Source organism: Nylanderia fulva, unplaced genomic scaffold, assembly GCF_048542155.1.
Source record: "Nylanderia fulva isolate GAGA-0341 unplaced genomic scaffold, ASM4854215v1 Scaffold3, whole genome shotgun sequence".
Lineage (NCBI taxonomy): Eukaryota > Metazoa > Arthropoda > Insecta > Hymenoptera > Formicidae > Nylanderia > Nylanderia fulva.
In genome coordinates, this window is record NW_028190368.1 from 6,279,157 (window position 1) to 6,292,667 (window position 13,511).

Here is a 13,511-nt window from a genome sequence, read left to right on the forward strand (position 1 = left end):
AAAGGGAAAATAAATTGCAATATGTAGAAAATAATTAAATCTTTGCGATCGTATACGATATTATAATGATAAACGTATTCGGAGTTATAAAAAATTAAAAAAGCTCCAAATTATTAATATCACATCATATACTCGTACAATACATATAAATTAATATCAAAACTAAAAATGAAAGATTCAATTCTCATATTTTTTTTTCTTATTCTTTATTCGTAACACTATTAATTCTATATAAAACTTATATTTATATTCTATATAGAACTTATACTTAAAATACGAAATTGTGAGTCTACATTAAATTATTATTTCCATCAAGAGTGAAGAATTGATTATTAAATTTTTTATATTGTATTTCTTTATTATAACATGAAATGCAGTATATATTCTAATTGGAAAAGGAAATAGCGTATATTTACAAGCTCAAATTTCTTTTATTTCGAAAATTATCTCAATACTTATTAGATCGCGAAATGTCTGTCAGTTATATGCCATCTTTTAATTTTAAAGAAAGAAGTCGGGTTTCCTTAAGTAAGACTAGAAAAATTTCTGAATGAATCCCATAAAGGAACTTGCACCGACAAAAAGGATGGTAAGAAAGACTTCGTGTTAAACTCAGTTTGTAACTTTAGAATATTGTTTGCGGGATACCGTTTCGTGAGCTTGAGGCATTGTAGCATTTTTAGGGAAGTATTATCTTGATGAGAATATTTTTGCAACCACAAAAACAATCACAAACTGCATAAAATACTTCGTGGCTTGATTGATTAAAAATAATTAAAAATAGAAATTAAATATGAAAATATTTTTTATATATAAATCAAACAAGTTTGCATTTCTTTTCATATCAAAACACAAACTATTTTTATTTCCTTAAGTAGTTTTAATTAATTTCACTCATTGTATTATATTTATCATGCGCTTTTTCGTTGAAATATATATTTAAAAAAAAATTGTGTAGCATTCTTTCTTTCTTTAAATATATTATATGTATATAAATAAGTTTTATTTATCAATTATCAAAGAAAAATTCTTTATTTCTTTTATACCTTTATACATGTAAGTTGTTAAGTTCTTGTCCCGAAATTTAACTAGATTATTGATTATACATTTCACTGAATTATAGAGATTTTTAATGGAATCGGATTCTCTGTATACATATATTACAACGATAAGTGAAAGATATCTCGTGATTGACTTTACATTCCAAACTTTCGCACCTGGACGTTACGTCGATATGTCATGTCAGAACAATTTAACCAAATGTCGTTCTAGAATCGACAAGCAAGTCACTTATACGATGGCTTTACTAGTCGAAGATTATGTTTCGAGAAATCGTCGTATTATTTATATATACATACGTATTTATATATTCTGAGTTTGTTATTATAGCATCGTGATTTAATATTTAATTATCATAGACATGCGAGGAAAAAGCATGCTGGCTGTCGCCAAAACAGCATCGAGTTTCAAAGCTTTCATCCAATTTATCGCAAATTACGGGGAATTCCAAGAAAGCTTTTGTTACGAAGATCGCTGGATGCGCTGTCCTGCATGCTCGAAAGAATCGGAAGAAGAAGCAAAAGACCAATGAAAGGAATGTCTATTGTTTCGCGAACGAATGCACATGACCTTTCAACCCTTTGAAAAACGATATCTCTAACACAGGAAAATTATATGATATTTAAATACCATAAAATACCTTGCGACATTTTATTGATGAAAAAGGAGTATCGCGCGTTATTAGTTTTCTTTCGAAAATCAGTCTTGAAACATAAGTTTATTAAAACGATAATCGATTTTTTTATAATATATAATTTCTTTTTACATAATACATATTCAAATAATTTAAAAAGATATCAAATTATTTTAAATGTATCGCGCATTATTAGTTTCCTTTCGAAAATCAGTCTTGGAACATAAGTTTATTAAAATGATAATCGATTTTTTTATAATATATAATTCCTTTTTACATAATACATATTCAAATAATTTAAAAAGATATCAAATTATTTTAAATGTATCGCGCGTTATTAGTTTACTTTCAAAAATCAGTCTTAGAACATAAGTTTATTAAAACGATAATCGATTTTTTTATAATATATAATTCCTTTTTACATAATACATATTCAAATAATTTAAAAAGATATCAAATTATTTTAAATGTATCGCGCATTATTAGTTTTCTTTCGAAAATCAGTCTTGGAACATAAGTTTATTAAAACGATAATCGATTTTTTTATAATATATAATTCCTTTTTACATAATACATATTCAAATAATTTAAAAAGATATCAAATTATTTTAAATGTATCGCGCGTTATTAATCTCCTTTCGAAAATCAGTCTTAGAACATAAGTTTATTAAAACGATAATCGATTTTTTTATAATATATAATATAATTTTTTTTTACATAATACATATTCAAATAATTAAAAGGATATAAAATTATTTTAAATGTAGCAGATATATTTATAAAATCTTTTAAAATAAATCTTTTAAAATAAACGTAGTACATCGAACGATATAGTACACATATACATGTGTGTTAAGAGAACTCTCTGAGATAAATCTACAATCAGCTTTACAAAGGTTACAGTTGTGCCCAGTAGACTTCCTTTCATTACGAGACAAAACCTTCCTTACAGATAATTCCGCAAAGTCAACTGTCTATAGGTCAAAGTGTCTATAACTCTCCCTATTGTTGTAAAGAGCTATTATTACAACTATCCTATTTGCACAATAAGCCACAAAACATATAGCAATTCATTATTATGAATATCAATCTTTAATTTATTTCACTTTTTTTTCTCGAGAAAAAGAGAATTCAGATTTCTTTTTTTATCGGCATAATTATTCGATAAGACTTTTTCTCTATATTCAATGTGAAGTGAATTTCAACTTATTATTAAAATTAAACTCATATGATATTAAGTAATTCATATAAGATCTCTTCTCATTTAATTATCTCCCGGAAACTTGATTTGCAATTATTTTCCATAACTTATGAACTCGGGATTATTAATTAAGGATAGTTAAAATAAGCACTTATCAGCTAAGAATTACTAATAGCTTGACATTTTAGTAGAGAAAGATTATATTTAATTCACAGTACTGAAAGAAAGTAAAAAATGATAATAATTATTTAATTAAAATAATAATTATTTAATTAAAGAATTTTCATTAAATAATTTTTATAAAAAATGATAATATCTCCGAGAGAAAAAAAGACGATAGGCGAAGAAAATGATATAAGCCCCAATTTTTTCTCCTTGATAGAGTGCGTCTTTAAATTGACGAAATAAAAACATTTGAATTGAAATATCCGATCAGTCTCGGGAAAGGGTGACGTGATCAAAATTCAGCCCTTTTCTTTATTCCTATTGACATTTCCGGAATATTGAGCTCGCTAATAAATCTCCGAGGAGTAGCAGTTGATACGCCAACGGAGTGGCGATTCCCTCAAGAGGGAATCGAAGAGAGAGAACCGTATTGGGGTGAGCAGGTACAAGATGCATCGCAATAAAGTGAAAGGTGAAATCGCTCTTCGAAGTCGATTACTTCGTTTTCCGCCCCTGGAAAGAAGAAAACGGGCGGCGTTCGCGAGGTTCGCCCCTTTAATCCGATTAAATACGTCATTCTTGCTCTGCTCTCTTCTATATAACGGGTTAGAGCATGAGGAAGAGCGCGAGGCCGGCGCTATCGATCTCGGATCGCCGTGCTCGTTCCACTTTGCGACGCGGCTGTGAGTTACGTCTCTCGTCTAAACCACGATCGAAGAATAATCGTCCCCTCTCCGCGATAGACAACAATGTCGATGACCGAGATAAAAAAAAAAAAATAATATTCCCCTTTCGCAAGAGCGCGAGAATAGGTGATCATCATTTGACGCAGCGCGTCGATAAACTGGCAGATAAAAAGATAGGCTCGGGAAGACGTTTTAATAGATCGTCGCCCCCGTGTGGCAAAGAAGGATCGTAAATTGCGAAATTTGATCGCGACCAGGAGAATTTATCGCAATTGATTAGATCGGTGGAATTTATACGGCACGTCGCGGATAGCCCGCTTAATTGCTCATCATCCAGAATATTAGCGCGCTGGAGTGTTGGGAACACAAAATGTGTGAAGAATTTTTTTTTTTTTTTTTTATAAAAATATCGATTTTTCAAATAATTATTTATTATTCTATCTTGATGAATTTATTTTTGAGATTAATCTATTTTTAAGAACTAATTATATATATTAATTATTAAATGTACACGGATCTCTCCGTCCCCTTCAGAAAATTGATAATATTAATTTAATATTTATAATACACGAAGACAGAATAACGAGATTACTATTTATAATTTTACACAAGTTTGTATAATTAAATATTAAATCAATTGATACGTGAAACAAAATTGATATATACACGCTATTATAAGCAATTGAGGAAAAGAGAATTGAAATAAAATCTAATCGTATCGCGGAAAACTATTCATTAATGTTACGAATATTTTACAGAGAGAGATTTTGCCACGTAATTCCATTCGCACATACCTGTCAAATCGTAAATATTGCATTAGTGCAGAAATTGTATTAACTGAAGATTTCACTTTGCGCATGTGGTACGTTAAAAATATTATCGTTCTCGCATCATACTTATATAAATTTCTGTCTATTTATACTACGAATAACAATTACATCTATTACTTTATTTTATTTTTTTACGAGACACGCATAGTTAGGAAAATATCTTTTGTAAACAACTTTATCCTATCCTATTTTAAGTCCTGTGTCCTATATAATAGCATGTACGCGATTAAAAAAATATATAATTATGTAATAAATAAAAAACACAAATTTAAGAGCACTTGCCAGTATTTATATCGCTGTAGAACATAAATACTGACATAAGTGCTCTTAAATTTGTTTTTTTTGTATCTTTTTTTCCTAAAAAAGAAAATTTTAATTGGACATAATTACCTCGAATAATTTTTCAATTTATAATATTAATCTTGCCTTTAAGCATTAAATTAAAATTATATGAAAATAAAGCCCCATTGGAAATTATATGAGAAGCATGGAACTGTCTTATTTATTCGGAAACTTGAGATTTAATTCACGACAAACTTTACTTCAATTCAAAGTTGTAATTCGAACAGCTTTACTATCCTGCGGGCGTGCATTCTTCTCTTAATTTAATTTAATTCTTTAAATAAGAATTTCCTGTAACGTGCTGTTACTGTAAAAATATGCTTTATAATTGTATTTGATTTACTGTAAAAATATTTCTAATTGTATTTAATTTTTAAAAAATAATAAGGAAATTAATGATTAGTTGGACCATACTGGCTCTTATTAATAATTCGTCTTTATTAGATATGAAGTACACAATGAGTGTACTTCATATCTAATAAATACGAGTTATTAATAAGAGCCAGTATGGTCGAACTAATCATTAATTTCCTTATTATTTTTTAAATTCTCTCTGGCGAAGAATAGAAATCTATTAATTTTTAAAGTATAACGTTGTATCATCGTTGACGTTTTCTTCTCGTTCGTCAATCTTGATTTTTTCGCGGTCATCGAATACATCAATCAACAATGAAAGTGAAGGACTTCCTGTTCGTCGTTTCCAAGAAATAAGATGGTCAATTATGATCTTGTGTAACACGAACATTTGCAATTACCCAAGATTAGCTCCAGGAAACAATATCACATTTGACAGTACTGACATTTTCCGCGATTTTCTCCTTACTTCATTTACGACCATTAGTGCGCTCTGAAATTAATGCTGCCTTCAAATAACAAGGCAAATTGAAGGACTTTTTAGAAAGGACTTTTTCTAGAAAAAATTCATCATTTCTAAAAAAAAAGAAAAATTTTAATAAACTATATTATAAAATTTTAGAATACTTGAAAATATAAATTATTGCAACAAAAGCTATATACATATATGTATATGTGTATTAACGATTTACATATATATGTATTATTTTCTTCTAATATAAATAATATTGTTATATAATTTATTATATAGAATGCAGAAATATTCTTATGATCATGCATCATTTAGTATTTTTTTATAGCTCTATTGTTGAATTATTATTATCTCCGATAAAACTGATCTTTACATTTGTTTTGAAAGAGAAATTTCTTTAATTCGAAAAAAAATTGTCGTTATAACTCAAAATTATTGCTTTTATGTAAAAAAAGATTCGCTGTTAACGTTATTTTAACGCGCAATTCAATTATGCGCCGCGACTCACGATTTATGCGCAACATGTAAGAGTCGCGTAGTTTAACTTACATGTTACTAAATATCGTTACTCTTCTTTCAATTCCATTTACGAGGAGCAGCTGCTTTCGACATAATGGAGTTACTATTGAGAACTGCGGGGAAACTCGTATGTGCCGTAACGAAATCACTAGTTCATCGTTTACTGAATATAGAAAAGTGAGCATTATTTCACCTCAAAATCAAATTAATGCTTGTTAAATTAAAGTAAACTTCCATGCGTATGTAACAATATTTCAATTTTATAAAAAATGAGATTTTACGGTTTTTTCGTGATTCTGCGCATGTAACACGTAGTACCTGTAATATTTTCATATATAAAGCGTAGTGCTTTCCGCAATATATAGTTTCTAATACCGTTTGTCGAAACTCGAGGCAACTGTTACATATAGTTGGAGTTACATGCGTTGAAAACTTGATGCGTTGCGATAAATCAAAACCTTTAATTAATTCAAACTGTTTGTCCGCTGGAATAATCATCCTCGAAGAGAATGTTTAGAGAATATAGGTACATTTCGAACAGGTCTTTACTTTACGTAATTGACATAAAAAAGTAAAATCTGAAATTGTTTCAAACTTATAACTTCTTCTTACATTAAAAGAAATATACATATAAGAAAATTCTATTTACTTAGATGTTTTACAAATTACTAATGAGATTCTTTCTACAATTCAATATTATTCCCAATCATTAAATTTCAGATTTTTTATGGTGTATTAATTTACTGTTTCACAAGAGCAAAATATACATACCCGCATGTAAACACATGTGTCTGCAGAAAATTATTATATCAACACGCGCACCGTTTTGAAAATTTTTCGAAATAAAATACCGTGGAAAATCTATTCAATAATTCTATATATCTATTTATAATTTACGAAACTTACGAATTCGTGCCGCAAAAACAATTGGAAAAATTGTTGAAACAATTTTAATAAATAAAAAAATCGCATGATATCTAATAAAAAATGTATTAAAAACTCACCAGGGTAAGGACAAGGGTGTGCTCGGGACTGCCTCGCAATGCAATTTGCCGAAAACGTGGCGCGATCACGACGAGCGGAAACGCGGAAGGGGTCGTCCTCGATCCGACGACGAGACGGCACTAACCGTGTCGGATGAAGCGCTTGATGTAGACTACTGCGAGTCGGGCCGAGTGACTTTCAAGGAGTCTGCGCAGCCGTCGTCCATCACTACTCGCTGAGGCTCTCCTACCTCTGGTCGCGCTTCTTCCATTTTTTTCCCCTTGCGAAGTTCTTTTCTTCCCCCAAATATTTGAGATATTTAGATTATTCGGTAATAGAATATACATATATATGTATAGGTGTAAGATTTCTCTTGTAAAAATTGAATTTTTTCTGAATCCTCCCGACCCCTAATCCCTAGAAATAATGTATTAATATATAGAAGTATTATTTTTTTTTTAATATTATATATTTATTGGCGTAATTTAACGAAACTTTAAATTTTTATTATTTTGAGAATTTAATAGAAATTTCAAAATTGTAGAGAATTAAATTTGCCGCAACACAATGTGTTCACGGAAAATAAAAATTAATTGAAATATTGAAACCTGTATATAAAAATACACTATATTTTGGAAATTGTTTCTTGCAATCAATTTCGATGTCACCGTAATTTATCGTCGTGTATGAGAATTATGTCTGAATATCTGTAATCGTGGGAAGTTAATAGCTTTGTAAATCTTTAACATTCGAGGCGGATGTTTTAAAGATTCTTGAAAGATTTATTAAAATTTTCAAAAAGATTCTCCGCAACGCAGTCCTTGTACAAAAGTTCGGAGTTAATCTTCAGAATTTTCAGGTCGAATATTATTTTCAGATGATCACTTTTCAACACAATTATCAACTTCTCACTACGGATTCTGGATTTTATGCTAAAGCGAAGCATGTCGGAAGACTTTGTAAGACATTCATAACGAACTTTCCGAACGGAAGTTTCCTTCCGCTGACAATCAAGCAACTCCTTGTATAACTGCCAGGAAATAGGAAACAGGTTGCACACACGTACAAGCTATTGATGTTGAACAAAATATGCGCGCAATGTTTATCTATTAATAGGGATGCAAACATATCTAATAAAAAATTTCTGTAGCGTATATTAAACTTTTTTTAAGAATCTAATATTCAGAAAGACGAGAGACAGAAAAAGGGAAATAATTTTCTAGATTTAAAAATTTTACAAATTTAATTGACAGATTAAAATAAATATCATTCAAACAATTTTCTTTACGATTAACTAAAACAATTAAGCATCCAACATATTTGATTTTATTCAATTTCATTTTTTTATACCTATATGTTTCGTTATATAATTAATACAATAATTGTTTCAAAAATAGAAAATATTGTACACTATATTTTAATAATTATAGATTAAAATGTGAACATTCTTCATTGCGATTTTTTCTTCGAATAAGATTTGATCGAATAATCATTATATGCGATTATCTCGATTAAAATCAATACTCATGTTCAAAATTCTAATATGAAACCATACGCGGTACAATAGTTTCGTAATACTTACGTTATAGTTTACAGCATACTATGTAACAATCTGTAACTTTGTTAACGACTTTGTCCTTACCAGTTTCCATTTGGTGGTTTCTCAAGTTGAACGTATATAGAATACGTCGCGTTATTCACGATCGCTCCGTGATTAAATTAGTTGCGCAAAGGAATTTGTTTCTTTATTACGAAAATCATATGTAATTAGGAAGGTGGGAACATTAATTTTAATTATGGAACATAATCGGTTGTGATTGACGTCTCGAATGCTTGATTTGATGCGATTTAAAATAACAAAGACGACGTTGCTTTAGTCTAGCATCGTTTATTGTATAAATATATCACCAAATAATATTATGTAGTAAGATTGCGTCTGCGTAACACGAGAAAGAATGCGAAGGAGATCGAACGGGAACGCTATTGTAAGGACGAGGCCGAGAATGGGGAGAGAACAAAAAAGAGCGCGCGCGATAAAGAACATAAAAAATATATATATATGTATTATAATTGTATTAATGCACCGGGAAGTTTCTACGAACAAGCAAGAAAAGCCGTATAATTCTCCTGTCAGAAGCAACAAAATAAGTGGCAAACCACCCGCCACACTTCCTCCACTTTGCGCAGATGGAAAGGGAAAAAAAGGGTCGCATGTTCGATCCTGAGAGCTTCATCGTCGCGAGTGCATTCGCTCTTTTACATAATATAGTAAAAATATATCTCTTTTCGATCTCTCTAGGAAATATCATTATCATCATTAGCAGTATCATGATCATTATATCATTATCATCATTATTATAATTAATATCAACCTCAATTAGCTTATGTATCACTAGAACAATGGAAAATTGTGAACGCACCTTTCCTTTATGCACTACTCCAAAGCTTTGAAACCATAGCTGTAGAAGAAATTACTTACTTTTCGCTTAAAATATCATTTTAAAAAAATGATATATTCATCACATATACATATATATTCGCCTTAAAAGACGAGGAACGCTTAATGATATAACATTGAATTTTTCGAAATTCTTTAGCTATGAAAACTGCATTCATGTATCGAAATGCACGAAATCTTTTTTTCGTATGGCTGCGGAAGTGTATTACTCTCGGATGCAATTCGGAGAGGAATTATTTTCCCGCTTAATCGATGAATTCACAGGTAAGGGAAGGCCTCGTCATTTTAATTTTTCGATCGCGATCGCACGCCCGCGCTTTCTAAATAACAATCAAACTTATAGATAAATCGTTCATGTCATTTTCAGGTTGATTTTCAGAATTGCACCATCTTATTATACATTTGTATATTATGCTTAAAACAATGACAAACAATTTTTTACGCGTCGCATCGTTTTACCTTGGATGTTTTTATTCTACAAAGTAAATGATGATCCAATACGATGTCTAAATGTGTTCCGTATATTCAAATAATTAAAGAAGATTAGCATTTTCAACGTATACAATAGGTATACGAAAACAAATTAGTTTTCGTAAAAGTTTTCGCGAGATAACTTTTACTCGATTACTAATCTTTCTTGTGTGAATTTTCGCGTCGAGAAATTTCGCGTCTCCCCCTAAAATATTTGTGTCGAGGCAGAGGAACTTTCCCTCACCCGAAAAGAATTCGGGCACAACCCTGAAAATATTATATACATTGTCCTCTATTTCACCTCTACTCTTTGCACAACTTTCTTTTCTTTATTATGGCAAGTACGAAATGATTCGTTGCTCGAACTTTCGTAATTCAGTTGAAAGAAAAATAAAAGAAAAAGAACAAGGATAAATGCCCTTGTCTAATTCAACACGCGTATGCTTAAATTTGCACTGCATTCGCGCAGTTAGCATCAAATGTGATTTTCAATTATTGCATTAATTGTTTAATTATAAAGATTGTACGTAATGTAAAGATGAATTAAATATCGAACAATTACATTTAACACTAAATGCGCGATGAGAATATACATTGTTGCTTTATCGCTCTGACGACGATGAAAGTTAATTCGAAGAGAACAAAAGAGTAATGACATATAGGTATATGACTAATAACATCTTATAACAACGGATCGAATTCGATCGTTGTTCATTTATATATATAAATATATATATAACATAAGATCTCTATTAAAAAAGAAATTCAACAATGCCAACATATTAGTATGTATAGGCCTAATATTCACAATTGAAGTCATTTACGCACATATTTTTATATAATTATCTAAAAAAATTATAAAAAGAGAACATATGTTTCTAAGAGTGCGCGCCTTATAAAATTAAATTTTTATTTTATTCTTTTTTGTAAAATTTTGTAGTCATATCGTTTTCCAATTGTGAATTATAAAAGAACAATCGTCTGATAAATAAAAGATCCGCATACAATTTTCAGAATTTTGTATAAATAGTTTGCGAATAATTAAATTTTTCATATTAATTTATCTAAACATAATTTTTCGATTGCGATGTAATTTATATAATTGTCCAAAATTCATAATCAAAAATGTCCTAATTTCATAATAAAAAGAATACTTCAACATTATTTTGAAGTCTTTTTTTCAATATAAAAGGTATTTAAAGAAAAATATATATTATTATAAATATGCACACATATAACCTCAGTGCAAAATAATGCATATTAAAATTTTTGAAAAATTGTTTGTCAAAATCATTTTTATTTCATATTGATTTTTCTAGCTTATACTCTAATAATGATAATAGAGTTAAGCTCTACTCTTTGAATTTAATTTGTAAATATTACAAATCGTACTTGGCAATGTATATTCAAAGGCTAATCTGCATCTCGATTTCAATGCGGTTAACGAGATATTCCACTGTGAGCAGACATTAAGGCATCAACCTATGCGCTAATTATGACTGTTTCAATCTATATTCGATCCCACGGTTTCTTCCGGTTCGGACGTCTTTTTTTTTGTTGAACACAAATAATTGCCAGTCAACAAAAGTTGCAATTATATGCTGACTTCCCTATTGTCGTCATAAATGCGGATCGATTTTCTTAAAATGAGTTCATTAGGACAACAATTCTGTAACGATACTGCGATTTTTTAGAAAAGCAGTTTCACATTTCAGTAACTGATTTAAATTCCTATGACTCCGCATACTTCGTTCATTCGCAATTTGATATTATGTTTTGTGTCTCACTCAAAAATTTTAGCGAACAATTTCCACGCAAGCCTTCGTCAAATCTGCGATGTTAACGTTAGTATCGCATCGGCTGCCAGTTACCGGTGGTTTCATCCCGACGATAGTAATGAGGTTTATTATCTCGGAAGACGGTGACAGCTGGAAATTGATTGTCCTGAATATACTTGAGCGTCGCTCGTACCTGAAACAGAAGTTCATCTACTGTTTAGAAGCGCGCGCAGTTAGATTTGTTGCGTATCTTTCTCTTTCCAGGCGATTAATAATAATAAATATATAAAATATATATATATAAATTAGCAATTACTTGTGAGACGAAATGTGGTTGTTCTACTTCCGGTGATGTTGACAGATGTTGCAGAATAAATTGGTCGGATTGCGCCAACCAGAGATCCACGCCTCGCAAAGGATCGTAATTAAATGGACCAATTCTAAGTAATCCAAGACCGCAATCGTAAACATCCAGAACCTGTGCATAAATAAGAAATTGATAGAACCTTTAAATAAATATAAAATAATATTTTTTTTATTTATATAATATATATGTATAATTTGAACACACACGAGCTACGAGCTCTCTCTTTTACGTATGTAGATCATTAGTTTTGCTTAACTATAGAATACAAACGTTGCGTACACGCACCTGCTGACCTCCGGTCAATTGTCTGGCGCATCGCAGCGGCTGATCCGGGCCTTTGTCGGGGAAACTCGCGGGAAATATCTCACCCGTTTTCACATTCAAACCAATACCATAGATCATTGGCCAATGAATTCCACCTCTCACAGTAGTATTCAGCTCGCCCACACAACATAACGTCAGGTCGATTTCCACAGGTTGCTTGTGAAACGCAGCTGGAAGTTCGATCGTTATTCATAAACAAAACGCAACAACATATTGTAATTTTATACAATTTTACTTATTCAATTATACATATTAAAAAACTTGAAAAATATAATTTTAATATTTCTATATAATTTAATATCGCATTGTGTTCAAATATGCATTACTAGTGTTGATCATTTTAATTTTTATCAGATTAAATCTGCCTTTGTAAAATATAAATTCCACGTGTGTTCTGTTTAGTTAATCTCTTTAATTTATCTCGAGCAAATGATTTAATTTACTGCTCAAACAGAATATAATTATTTCGCCAGATTATATTTGCAGATGTAATATAATTAGGAGCCACAAACATTTAACAAACTCCAGCGTTGAGAAATTCCATATTATGTTTTAAAAAAATACATTTCTACTTACAAAGTATAGTGTAGAATAATTCTTCGGAATAGTTTCTCGGGTCGGAGTAACCGCCGACCAACTGCAATTCCAGCCGACCTTCGGGATATCCAAGGGTGAGTTCCGTTACCCTCTGGATCATCGCCACTGCAGCATCTTCCGTTCCGGCACCGTCAAGATGCGCCAATGCTGCGGCTCCCGAACCTGAAATGAAGATATGTGACATTGAAAATCTTTTACGACGATAAAACCGTGAGGGTTGCGCTTATATAGGGTGTATCTAAATAAATGCGAAAAATTTTAGATGATTCT

General features: G+C 30.6%; 2 protein-coding genes and 1 long non-coding RNA gene across 5 annotated transcripts in view; 1 reads left to right on the forward strand and 2 right to left on the reverse strand.

The window, feature by feature from the left end:
- LOC146722582 (uncharacterized) overlaps positions 1-7,517 on the reverse strand; it is a 78,863-nt gene extending 71,346 nt beyond the window's left edge. The window contains exons 1-2 of the mRNA XM_085484370.1: positions 7,497-7,517; positions 7,267-7,441 (exon numbers count right to left, since the gene is read on the reverse strand). Of these exons, the coding sequence (XP_085340496.1) occupies positions 7,267-7,441; positions 7,497-7,517 (196 nt within the window). The remainder of the gene's footprint in view (positions 1-7,266; positions 7,442-7,496) is intronic.
- Positions 1-13,511, forward strand: part of LOC114933500 (uncharacterized) — a 140,615-nt gene that overhangs the window by 75,724 nt on the left and 51,380 nt on the right. The window lies entirely within an intron of this gene.
- The window catches only part of Ntan1 (N-terminal amidohydrolase 1), a 58,882-nt gene continuing 54,485 nt past the window's right edge, over positions 9,115-13,511 (reverse strand). For all 3 annotated transcript variants that reach the window (XM_029306117.2, XM_029306118.2, XM_029306119.2), the window contains 4 exons: positions 13,221-13,403; positions 12,606-12,814; positions 12,270-12,431; positions 9,115-12,146 (listed from right to left, as the gene is read on the reverse strand). In XM_029306117.2, the coding sequence (XP_029161950.1) occupies positions 12,021-12,146; positions 12,270-12,431; positions 12,606-12,814; positions 13,221-13,403 (680 nt within the window). In that variant the 3' untranslated portion in view covers positions 9,115-12,020. The remainder of the gene's footprint in view (positions 12,147-12,269; positions 12,432-12,605; positions 12,815-13,220; positions 13,404-13,511) is intronic.